Raw genomic sequence first — 12,561 nt, forward strand, 5'->3', positions numbered from 1 at the left:
AAATACAAAAAAATATATAGATAGTACTGAGGATAACATGGGAGCAAGCTGTTGAGCTTCAAAGAGGAAGGACAGGATAAAAATCTAAGTAATAATAAATGTCAAAAATCAATTGTTAGGGAAGGGTAATGGTGGAGGGAGGGTTTCCAGCAGAAGAGAGCAGAGTAAGCAGAGTAAGCAAAAAGATTAGCAGTGATAGAAATCTGCTTAACCTGTGCTCTTTTTTGTCTCTGCACAGGGCTTCTGTTCCTGGTTAACAGCAATCTTCAGGATAAAGTGAGTGACCTCATGTCTAGACATATAGTCCTCCATTTGAGCCACCAGCAGCCAGAAAAGATCATGGTGACAGGAACTCTTATACTTTAGGGCTGTACCACTTATGCTTTTATGATTATTTGTTGTTAGTATTCCCAACCAGTACCAAGCTCCTATTGCTTAAGGAAGAGACTGTATTACTTTTAACTTTCTCTTAGATGAGGAAGGGTTGAAAACAGTGAGTTAGAGCCAATGATCTGCTCACATAAGGATCACAAATTTTCCTTCCTTTTTGCTCTCCCCAGCAGCTGTATCTGACAGCTGGAAAGTTGATTCCTCAGAGTTAGAAATGGCTTACTGGGGGGAAAGTGGATAAGATCTGTGATCTCTAGCACCTTCTGTTTGAAGTATCATGGAATCTAACCCAGTATTTGAATCAGCATAGTATAAATGGGCCAAAAAAGCCTTTTCTAAGGTATGATTGGAAGTATATTTCAGAACTAGGAATCTTCTGTATCTCTAAACTTTCATTTGGTTTCTCCTATGCCTTGGTGATGTGTTCTACGTTTGTAAGTCATGTCCCTTCATGAGAAATTTCCATACAGTCGGTTAAGGCCCTGGTGACAATGCTTTGAGATGGTCACTTCCAGAGTACCATCCAAAGTCCTGTTGCATCCAAAACATGCGTGGTTGGGGCTAAAACTCTTCTCTTCAAACGTAAGGTGGTTCCAGCATACAGAGCTGGAAGTAGGAAGCACTAAAAAAAACTTGGACCAGTAGCTCTGTTGCCAAATGGGAAGGGCTGAAAGTGCAATGATGGAAATGGCAGCCAATGCATTTGCACATAGCTGCTACCATTTGAAAGAAGCAGATTTAGTGCCCTCACCCCACCATCAGTGACTGACTTCCTGTAAGCAAAAATTGAAAAACTAGGTCAAGGTTTTAATATTTATACCACTTGCATATAAAATGGAATAAAAAGGAAATGTGTAAAACTGATGCAGCTTCCTCTTCTGTGGGATCTCAAGGTGCAAACTGACGAGACAAAGAGTAGTAAGAGTGTTAGAACAAAACTGTAACCATTGCAGGATAAAGCAGTTGGTGTGCAAAAGGTTCAATTCAGTGTCTTAGAAAATGTTCTTGAGCTCAAATGCCACATTATGTGAGAGAGCCATTATTGCAGGGATCCCAGCCTTTTTGAGCCTGTGGACACCTTCTGACATAGGATGGTGGAAACAACCACAAAATGGTTGCTGTGGGAAGCTGAGCCAACCACACCCACACCCACAAGAAGCCCAAAGAAGGGGATAAGAGGAGTAATTTTAAAAAATGCACTGGGAATGAGGACAACAAAACCAACTCTGCTGCCAGAACAATGTTATTTTAATCTGCATAGCTAATCAGAAGACCTGCTGGTCAGGAGCCTCACACACTTTCTAAAATTACTGGATGGGTGCCAGGGCACCCATGGGCACCACATTGGGGAGACCCCTGTATTACCGGATCTTCTGACCTTTTTTTTTTTTAACATTAAAAAGTATTTAGAGGAGGAGGTGCTGATCTGGATTGGAGCTGTGATGCTAGGGTGGGGAGACTTCTACTCTTTTTTCCCTTTGGTGCTTTCTCCACCAGAAATATTTCCTCCCTAAAGCTGCTATTAGATGTGACCCAGGGGGAGTGCGATATGATTACCTGTCTCTCCTCCCTCCACTGCAGCAAATAAGCACTCCAGGGAAGGCAATTTATGTTCTGGAAATGACACCAGCAGGGGAGTAATCCTCCACCCCAGTAATGCAATCCTGATCCAGAGAGACACACACCTTTTTTTTTTTTACTGTTAAAAAAATATTTAGTAATGGGTCTCCCATCACTTGGCCCTCTGTCTCAAACTGGACACAGCTGCTTCTTTACATTGGACACAACAGCTAAATGCTGTGTTTTACCTTCTCTTGATGTTACTTGACCCAGATTGGATACTGTTGGGAAGTGGGACTTTCTCCTACTTTCCCACAGCTTTGTGGTACTTTTGTGTACCTCCCAGGTTTTCCCCAGTCTTTCTCAAACATGCTTTGCCATGATATTTTGGGAAAAGTTGCAGCAAAGGTCAGGTGCCCTAGGCCCCCCACCCTCAGAGTGGTGAGAGCACCACAGCAAGGGAGGCTCCAAGTATTTCCAAGTGCACCATGCCGCTCTTACCTTCCCCAGGTTTGTACTTCAGAAGCGCAGACCCAGGGAAGGCAAAAGTGGCCAGGCAGCACGTGCTCCACAGAGCCTGGAGGTGCACACATGCTGCCACAGCCTGTGCTGCTCTGCTGCTCTTTCCTTCCCAAGAGTGGTGAGGAAGCTCTGGCACTCTGAGTCATGCATGGCAGGGCCGGCTGCCTACCTGGCCTGCTCAGATGCACCCATATGAAAGGATAATTTTGGTTTGTGCCAAAGCCATTTTCCATGCCTCAGTCCCCCACAGCAGCAACTTTCCTCCCCATCACTGGAGGGGTATATTTTAAAATCAGCAATTGATTGTCATAATATCATTATGTTATAGTAATGTGTCTGTCAGGTTCTCTGAATTCCCATCATGTAGTATCTGCTAAGTCTCCTAGGGAAAAATTAGTAGGATGGGTCCTCTAGCCATGCCATCTGGAGAGAAGAGACTATCTGTCTCTCTCCAACCATTCCTCAAAACCTGTTGCCTTCCTGACAGTAAATTCCCATGCCAGTTCTTTCAGGTGGCTGCTCTGATGTTACAGTCACAACTTGTCTTGTCATGCCTTTGGGTAGCCAGTGTTTCAACTGCCTGTTGTTCCTTTCCAGAGACGACGAGATCCGGGATAAGTGTGGGGGTGATGCAGTCCATTACCTCTCCTTTCAGCGGCACATCATAGGACTGCTAGTTGCTGTAGGTGTCCTCTCTGTGGGCATTGTACTGCCAGTGAACTTCTCAGGGGATCTGCTAGGTGAGTGGGTAGCTATTGTTTTCCAGCTCTGCTGGAATTAGACAAGCTCATTCAGTTCTGAGACCTAATTATTCTAGTGCTAGCTGAGGGGGCCAAGGAAAATGTAGGTTGCCTGGACACAAGAGCAACCCTTCAGGCCTCAAATAGCTTCTCATTACACAGGAAGGCAATTTGGGATTATAGAAGTGAAGAGAAAGAGGGAGCAAGGAGAGAAATAATTAATGTAGCTCCTGCTGCATTTAATCCCACAAGGGTCATTCAACAGCTCTTCTCCCAGCCAGTAAGCAGTGTTAGGATAAAGGAATGCAGGATACCTTGATTAACACTCAGGGAGGCCCTGATGTCAGAGAAAAATTCTTTTTTGGGCCCAAAGCTGTAAACTCCTCAGATTTCAGGCTGAGAAGAGAAGAGCTTCCTCTGTGAAGGCAAATAGGCAGGATGAAGATAACAATTTGCCCATCTGCCAGGAAGGGGCAAGATTGATGGTTCTTTGGATATCCTGAGTTGGACCATAAAGGTTGTGATATGTACCAAAGCAGTGTATGTAGGGCTGTAAACCCCATTTCATGGCAGTCAAAGTAAACCCCCCAACTGTGTCAGGAAGGGTTGAAAGATAACCCTGTTAAAGGCATGCAAGCCAGGCAACAGGGAGCAATGGAGTGAAGTCTGTCTTGACTAGCTTCTATTTTTCATAGTTCCAGAACACTCTTGTCCAATCCATGGAAAGGAATGCCAAGGTAACATCAATGACTATACAACTTAGTTAGCCTCATGTGTTTCTTTTCTTAGTCCTGTGACACTCTGTAGTGCTTTCATGTAGTTTTCCAGTACTCTTGTGCTCTAGTGAATTGAGATTGTATTTGAGTAGATAAAGATCTTTTAAAGATCTCAGACTGTGGTTAAATATCTCATACAGGCTGCCTGACTGCTCTTTCCAAAGACATAGACCAGAAACTCCTGAATGGACTACAGACAGTTAACTGTCCAATGGAGGAGGGGGATTGAAGCAGCTCACACATGCGTGGCCACATAGCTTTTGTATGTGCCTCAAGCTGTGGGTATAGAAAGGAAGGGCAGAATTTGGTGGTGGCAGCTGTCAAAGATAGGAAAGAGAGAGCAGGGGACAAGTGGATCAAGCCTTCTCACACTCACACACAGATTCACTACTGCCTTTCAACAAGGAAGAGGGAGGAGTCTTTTACAAGCAGAACTTCATCCTTACTGCCAGAGCCTAGTGGCTAGAAAAAGAATATTGGGTTGACTTTGCTCACTTGCCCTTGACTCTGTCCACCCTAATTCCCAAGAGATAACCATGTTAGTCTATTGCAGCACCTTGAAAACTAACACCATTTATTCCAGCATGAGCAAGGAGTTGGGGGCAGAGAGAGGCATCATAAATCTTTCACACATGATTATCAATGTCAGTATAGATATTGGTGTTACACATCATGAATGATGAGAGATGTCAGAGGTTCCAGACTTTTATAGAGGGATCAATAAACAAAACCTAAAAAATTACAGCTAATTGAGGAAGAAGTAGCCTGAAGTATAAGACAAGTAACATCAGGTGTGATAAAACTTGTTACAAACAGCCAGTTAAAGTTTCTACTAAGTGTGGACCCTGTAGAACTAGTAGAAATTACAGTGAGTAAGGAAGCCTCTTTTTAAGCCAGGATGACAGGTAGTGTTTAATTTCTTGATAAGCTCCAATTCAGCACTTTCACATTTAATATTCCTTTTGATTTTTTTTCCTAGAACAATGACGTTCAAATCTGCAGCAGTAGATCCAGAAAGATTAAAATGTGCCCATTGGATTCCAGATGCTGCAATTTTTTATGACAGATTTGTGTTCACTGATTCACTTTTGTAGGGACCAACATATTTGTCCAATATAAATAATAGAAGAGCATTGCTGCAACTTGATGGCATACGTTAGACTGGATAATGTGCAAGTGAATGAGCCCAAGACAATTGTTGGGGAATTTGCGTCTGTATTTCCTTTTATTTTATAGACACTCTTTGAATTTTACCTAATCACAAACTTACCACAATTTCTCATAACATAATTTTTCTTCCCAGAAACCAACTCATGAAACTTAAACCCAATGTTCCATAAACGTCAGATAGCATTTATTTCTCTATGTACCCAGAATACAGTAAAAGAAAAGCAAAACAATTTCAAGTTCTTAGATAATGATAAGCTGTACTTTAATAATTATAAACTCTTATAACTATATACCTGCTAAAATCTAAGACTACTGAGCATTGCAGAGGCTAAGTCTCAAAAGCTTTCAAAATTTTCTAAGTGCCTTTAGCTGATAAAATCTAACAATAAAATCTTCTTCTCTGCAGAAGAAAAACCCTTTTTGGGCTTGGTTGACTACCAGACAGCATTAGCTCTGTAAGAAAACAGCAAGAAATAGTGAAAAACTTAAGCCTTATATATTATCTGACTCTAAGAACTCCCTTCTCTTCAAAGGCTTGTCTCAGATAAGCATCTCGCCTAAAAATCTTACTTTGACATCTCACGCCACACCTGCTAGAACAGTAGCACTTGAGTGTTGGCTGATGTCCATCTCTGTTTTGATGCCATCTGAATTCAGATAATGTCCAGTGAGAAAATCTTGATATCTGGAGTTTCTCATCTCTAGTACCCAAAACATTTTTCTTGCCAATAATGCTCCTTTCTATCCCCCTCCCATCTGTGATGTCCTAATTAGATCCTTCTCTGACCTAAATTATACTCTTTCAGGCAGCTGAGTCCTGCAAAGCATCCTGGTGCTTGTAGGCAATAAGTGTTTAAGTGCTTTAAACAGTATGTGAGTAATTTATAAATTGCAAAGGTTGTATCATAAAGGGGCCTTCCTAGAATTTTCCCACAACAATTGTGTAGACCAGGGGTGTCAAACGTGAGGCCAGAGGGCCAGATCAGGCCCCAGGAGGACTCCTATCAGGCCCATGAGCAAATCACTATCATTGGTTTCCTTCTCTCACTTCCTTTCTTTTGCATCACCACTAGCTTTGCCAGGCTTGCTCAATCACACAGGAGCTACAGAGTGAAGCCTCTTATTTTCTCCATCGGCTGACCAGCATATGAAGTAGCTTATATGTACAAAAGCTCACAGTTCCCAGCCATTTCATGTTTTTCCCTGGGTCTTAGGCTCAAAGCATTGACCTCAAGATTTCTGTAATCAAAAGTAGGTTTGCAGCTTACACACACGCCTGAACGACACCTGAACAGCATACTCAAGATTTCTGTAGCACAGACATTGTCTCCAGATTTTGATGCAATAATTCAGAGCAAAAGGTGTCAGTTATCAGAAACTCTTAAATAAACAAAATATTGCAAGAGTGCTAATCTTTTAAGCATCTTTTAAGTTTTTTTTTAAAAATCATTGTGTGTGTTTGTGTCCTTTATAAAGTTTATATCTCCGCTGCCTGGCATTACATTTCATGACACACATGGCCTGGCCCAACAAGGTCTCATTTATGTCAGATTCAGCCCACATAACAAATGAGTTTGAAACCCCTAGTGTATTAGGCCCCATCAGGCCTCGGATTCAGCAGGAGCTCACAGGAGCACAGCTCCTGAACCTTTCTGAGGGTTCTCCCTCCTCCTCCCCACCTTGTCCATTAAATAGTAGGTGCAGCTGCATAACAATCCCTGGATGAGCTCCACCACCTATTTTTCTACAAAGTGACTCCTGGGCCCGATAATACTATTACCTGAATGTTTGGTGATAAAGTTAGCATCTGGGTCTGTTGCAGGGTTTGGTTACTAAAGGTGTCTCTCTGCTTGGTGGTGTGAGAAGTTGTTTTAAGCTGGGGGGTAGGGGTGCTGTCTGTAATGAGGAAAGCCTTGCCACCAAGGCCTGTGAAGAGAAGTGACCTTATGTAGGCGAAAATATAGGTCACTGATGATGCACTGAAGTGGTTTCTGTTATGAGCTGCATGTGTCAACCATTGGGGTTCTTTTGTTACTTTCCTTGGGTCTTGTATTAAGCTGACTCTGAATAACATTCCGGCTTTGCTGATCTGCTCCTTACTAGGAGGTATTGCCAGTTAGCAGTGCCCTGTAGTCTGCTCTCGTCAGGTGAATTTCATGTATCTTCTGCTAGCAATAGGTATGCAGGTTTTTATGCATTAGTAATTTTAACTTGATCCTGAGATACATTTATGAAATTGTCAAGACTGGAGCTTGAATCACTGGAAGAATGCAATAGAAGTAAATAAATAGTCCAGGAATAAAGATGGATACTTTGAGCACTTGGAGAATATATTATTCTATTATATATTATTCTATCATAGTAAATCCATCTATGCTGGGGGTTTTTAAGGGATGCATTACTCATTATAGATCACGTTGAGTCTTCAGAGTAAAATTTTACCCAAAACAAATAAATCATATCTACTGCTCCAACTTTCTCATTTGGTTACATCCAATGCATGTTTCTTTCTTACCAGAGAACAACCCCTACAGCTTTGGGAGAACAACTATTGCTAACTTGAATTCGGGGTAAGTTTGATACTGGATGTCATCAAGAGATCATGTTTTTAAAAAAACTATACAGTATTGATAGAGGACGGGTTTCTCATTGGTTTCTCATTTGGCTTGTCATTGGCTGAATAAGTTGGCCTAGATTACAAAGGATACTGAAGCAAGCGGTCAAGATAAGATCTCTCTCCTTTTTCTTGTGCTAGGGATGACCTCTTATGGCTGCATACCTCCTTTGCCTTCTTGTACCTGTTGCTGACTGTGTACAGCATGCGCCGCCACACTTCCAAGATGCGCTACAAGGAAGATGACTTGGTGAGTCCAAACCAGCATCTTGTTAGGCTTGTCTACTACTTCAGTTTCCCTAGACTTGCCCCCACAGCACTTGCTGGGCCCTATTGCTGCTCATGGTGTGCAGCACAAAGCTCAGAAAACTTAGCTCAAAATATAGCAGCATGTTTACTGCCTGGTATAAACCTATGGAATCATATAACCCCAATCCTACAAGATCTCTATGAGTTACCCATATACTTTGGAGCCCAGCTGAAAGTCCTGAACAATATGGGTCTGAAAATCTGCCAGTGAATCCCTGCTTAATATGTCACTTTTTCTGGATATCAGATTGGCATCTCTTAGGATCTTGTTGGCAATTGCCCCAACTCTGGAAACTGCTCTTTCCCCAAGAGGAGTATCCCCCATCCCCATCATTTGCCTCCTTTCGGAAGCAGACATATTCCTATTCTGCCAGACCTTTGGGAAATTAGCTCTTTGTTGGTGGTTATTTTGGTACACAAGTATGATCCTGTGCTGTTTTGATGGAATTTAGTAGTGCTTTTTAATTTTTTAGTTTCTATTGTTTATGTTGTAAACCACCTTGGGAGTCATTACTGAAAGCTGGTATTAAAAGGAAATATGTAAATGCATTTTCAAATTACTAGCCTTCTCCCCCCCCCCCCCCCCTCATTTCCTCCTTCCCAGAGTGGAGAAAATATTGTCTCTGTGGCCTGCTGCAGTTGTGGATGAGCAAAGGATGACTCCTGAAGCCCTTCTCATTTATTTTTCATCTCTTGTCTGTTCTAGGTGAAGCGAACTCTCTTCATAAATGGTATCTCAAAGTATGCTGAGCCTGAGAAGATCAAAAAACATTTTGAGTGAGTCTTACTGGCTAATTAAATTAGCCCTGCCAGTCTTTCCCTGCAGGTAACTCTGTGGCCCAGTGCAGTCAAAGGATGGCTTAGATGGAGGTGACGGCGCTATGCAGGAGTAGCAAAAAGGAGGGGCATTTGTCTACCCTTTCCTATCTTAATTGGTCTAACCTCCTCCTACCCCACCCCCACTCTCTTCAGAGCCTCAAAGTGTTAACATCGTTCTAAAGGCTGGAGCTGGACAGGTTTTCCTTCCAGGGCCTAAAGCACCATTTCCCTAGGAAGTACCCTAGAGTACCACACTCATGTTCCTTGAAAGGTGGAATTACTTTTCTGGGGGTTTGCTCATCCTGCATGTTCCTCATGAGCCTCTGCTGGTGGCGGTTCTGTGTTTTTTATTGCAGAGAGGCCTATGCCAATTGCACGGTGCTGGAGGCTCGCCCCTGCTATGACGTGGCCCGGTTGATGTTCCTCGATGCTGAGAGGTAGAGTCCAGGGGCTGTGTGGAGTGGAGGCTGATAAGTGTTGGAAGCCAAGAGGACTGCTAACTGCATGGGCTGGGCTGCTTATACAGTACAAAACCCACATCTAGTTCCAACAGACTTTTTTCTTGCATGGTAGCTTTCTCATTCCTGGGACTAGCAACGGATGAGGTTGAGGATGAGATGGTAATATGGGCAGTGTGGGAGCCAGCTAACGGGTTAGTTTCAGGGCCATTGACTGAAGTCCATACAAGGAAATCAGGCTAGGTCCACCCTGGGAGGCAGAACTCTGTAAGGATGGACCCTTGACTCAGAAGCTCTTTGGATAGTGGGCATAAGGGGGAAAGGGGCATGAGTGAGTTATGTTGCTACTGCAGACCCATATTCTTTCTCACAACTTGCCCAGTAAAGCAGGGAATTATTGGGGAAGGTTAACTGCTTGCTCAGACTTCACAGAGACACTGTGGCAGAGCAGGAGCCAGAGGGTCCATCTCCCAAATTGTGTCCATCACCAGGCCTGTAGCCAGGATTTTTCATTTGGTGGGACCCAAAGCCAGGATTTTCGTTTAGTGGGGCACATTTTTTGTGGGGACCCTAAATATTATGCTTAAATGTGTAACTTGGTTCCGTTGCTTCAGAGCAGCATTTCTTTTAACCAGCTTCTCAGGTCTGACCCAGCAAGGCAGGTTTAATTTGGCTGCCTTTTACTGAACAGTAACACCTATGCTAACATGTTAAAAATTTGCAAACAGAGAAGCTATGGGTAGGGTAGAAGGTTCACACAGTAGTTAGACCTACAGAATGCCTTGGACCTAAAATTCAAGTTAAAATCAACACTCTCATTAGTAAAGGTGGAACAAGGGTTTGATTGGAGGGGCTTGGAACCCCCTGGAAACCCTCTAGCTATGGGCCTGTTCATCACCCCAAGCACCCCATCCCATACTTCAACTTCACGCTTCTTCTTCAGACTGTGGATTTTCAGGAGCAGCAATCTTCCGTGATGAAAGAGGTAGTTCACTGTGTACAAAGCATCAAGGGACAATCCCTAAAATAGCATTTTGTATTGGCTCAAAGGAAACCTTCAGGGTCGTTTTCCTGAATTTATCATGCATGAACATGCAGATGACCTGATGCTGTGCTCGCTTCTGTCTTTCTATGCTCTTCATAGCTTTCTGTCCCTTACAATCATCAGGGTAAAGTTTTCTAAGCTTTGTCTTCTGTGTATTTTCTCTTTCAGGAAAAAGGCAGAGCGAGGAAAAATCTATTTTACCAACTTGCAGGCCAAGGAGAACACCCCATCTATGATCAACCCTAAGCCTTGTGGTCATCTTTGCTGTTGTACTATCAAAGGCTGTGAAGAGGTGCAGAGGGGGGAGGAATTACAGAAGAACAAAAAGATGCTACTGGGAAGCATGAGTTGTGGGATTCTGGGAAGGTGGAGGCCCCAGTACTACAGATGCTGCTGCTGCTGTTCATACTGTACTTGTAACTCATGCATGTACAGAAGAGTTCTGAATCCCAGACTACTTAGCTCAGGCCTCTGTCTTTGCTGCTGGCATCTCTTCTCTTCTCTTCTCTTTCCTAGAATTTCAAAGAACCCTCTTGGGGAAATAAATGCATTATAATCAATTAGCCTCATTTCATATTTATTGCACCATTTCTGCTCATGTGCCTTAATAGTGAAGATGTGTGTTTGTTTATTGGTAACAAAAAGGGTTCAGTATAAGGATCTCATGGTCTCTCAACAGTCCTGTGAAGTGGATTTGGCTGAGACAATTACTTATCCTAAAAGAAACAAATGAACTTCCTTGGCTGTGTGAGGACTTGAACCCACATCTCGTCCAAGATTACCACACACTGTGCCTTTATAGGATATGAAACTGAGGCTCCCAGAGGCTCTTCCATTGCTACTTCTCACTGGGCAGCTGATGATGCTGAGGAAGTGTGATGTGTGATGCTGCCATCCAGTGGGCTAAGAACCCACAGCACCAGGACTGAGTAATTTGGAGTGATTATGGGGTTGCATGACACTTTCTGTCCTGTTTCTTATACATATCTAGGTGGAAGCCATTGAGTACTACACCAAACTGGAGGAAAAGCTCAAGGAGGACTACAAGAAGGAAAAGGAGAAGGTGAACGAAAAGCCATTGGGGATGGCCTTTGTCACTTTCCACAATGAGGCCATTACAGCCATGTGAGTACAGGGAGCTCAGGGTGAAGAAGCAGGATTGAATGGAAAGGGAAAGAGAGCATAAAACCGTATATGACTTGTCTTGCTGCACTGGACCAGGGTTTATTTATCCTGGCACTCTGACTGTGGCCATCTGGTGCATCTGGGAACTCATCTCCAAAGAATGATACTAAAGGTGATGACCATCCTTGAGAAATCAGAGGGGATGCTGCCTTTGGGAGGGTGACAGCCACTGACTGCTCATTCCTCCATCAAATTGCATTCATTCTTTATGTTTTTAAAAAGTCATTTAAACTACCACTTCTCGTGGCAGGGAACTCCACTTATTTATGCATTGCGCAAAGAAGTACTTCAGGCTGTCTCTCCTGAGCCTGTGGTCTTATTGACAATGAGGATCCTGCTGTTCTAATCTCACGTGTGTGAGAAAAGTTTCTTTCTGTTTGCCATTTCCAAATTAGTCATAATGCCCCACCTTAAGTCTGTCCTCTTTGGAGAAAAACAAATAATTTTTGTTAGCTTGTTTTGTTTGGGCTAGGAAAAGATCTAAGTAGGACATTCTGTTGTGAATGTTCCAGACCTACTTGCGGGCAACCCTCATCCCTCTCTTCTTTCTGCTTCCTCTCAGAATCCTTAAAGATTTCAACGTGTGCAAATGCCAAGGTTGCACGTGCCGTGGGGAACCGAGAGTGTCTTCCTGCAGCGAGTCCCTCCATGTCTCAAACTGGACAGTCTCATATGCTCCTGACCCTCAGAACATTTATTGGTAAATGAAACGCTGCCTGTCATTGGCCTAGAAACAGAATGTACCATCAGGGCACCAACCCTTAAATGGAATAGTCGCTGGAATATAGATGCTGAGAAGCCAGACCATCCCTAATCTCCCATTGGTTGGCTTGGTCAGGCCATGGGCTTGTTGGTGAGGCTGAGTTTTGATTGAAGAAAGTACAGGATGGTTTTAAAGGCAGTTCAGGCCTATGAAGACTGGAATGCCCAGAGTTTGCCAAGCTGTCTCACACACCTTTGGTGGAAAGAGCAA

At 43.3% G+C, this 12,561-nt stretch overlaps 1 protein-coding gene across 3 annotated transcripts in view; it reads left to right on the top strand.

Moving 5' to 3' along the window:
- TMEM63B (transmembrane protein 63B) overlaps positions 1–12,561 on the top strand; it is a 130,541-nt gene that overhangs the window by 102,784 nt on the left and 15,196 nt on the right. For 2 of the 3 annotated variants that reach the window (XM_060244602.1, XM_060244608.1), the window contains 10 exons: positions 239–276; positions 3,070–3,212; positions 3,908–3,949; positions 7,677–7,728; positions 7,914–8,022; positions 8,788–8,858; positions 9,257–9,337; positions 10,572–10,695; positions 11,395–11,528; positions 12,151–12,288. In XM_060244602.1, coding sequence (XP_060100585.1) covers positions 239–276; positions 3,070–3,212; positions 3,908–3,949; positions 7,677–7,728; positions 7,914–8,022; positions 8,788–8,858; positions 9,257–9,337; positions 10,572–10,695; positions 11,395–11,528; positions 12,151–12,288 — 932 coding nt within the window. The remainder of the gene's footprint in view (positions 1–238; positions 277–3,069; positions 3,213–3,907; positions 3,950–7,676; positions 7,729–7,913; positions 8,023–8,787; positions 8,859–9,256; positions 9,338–10,571; positions 10,696–11,394; positions 11,529–12,150; positions 12,289–12,561) is intronic. The other variant, XM_060244616.1, reaches the window with a different exon arrangement.

Source organism: Heteronotia binoei, chromosome 1 (assembly GCF_032191835.1).
Source record: "Heteronotia binoei isolate CCM8104 ecotype False Entrance Well chromosome 1, APGP_CSIRO_Hbin_v1, whole genome shotgun sequence".
Lineage (NCBI taxonomy): Eukaryota > Metazoa > Chordata > Lepidosauria > Squamata > Gekkonidae > Heteronotia > Heteronotia binoei.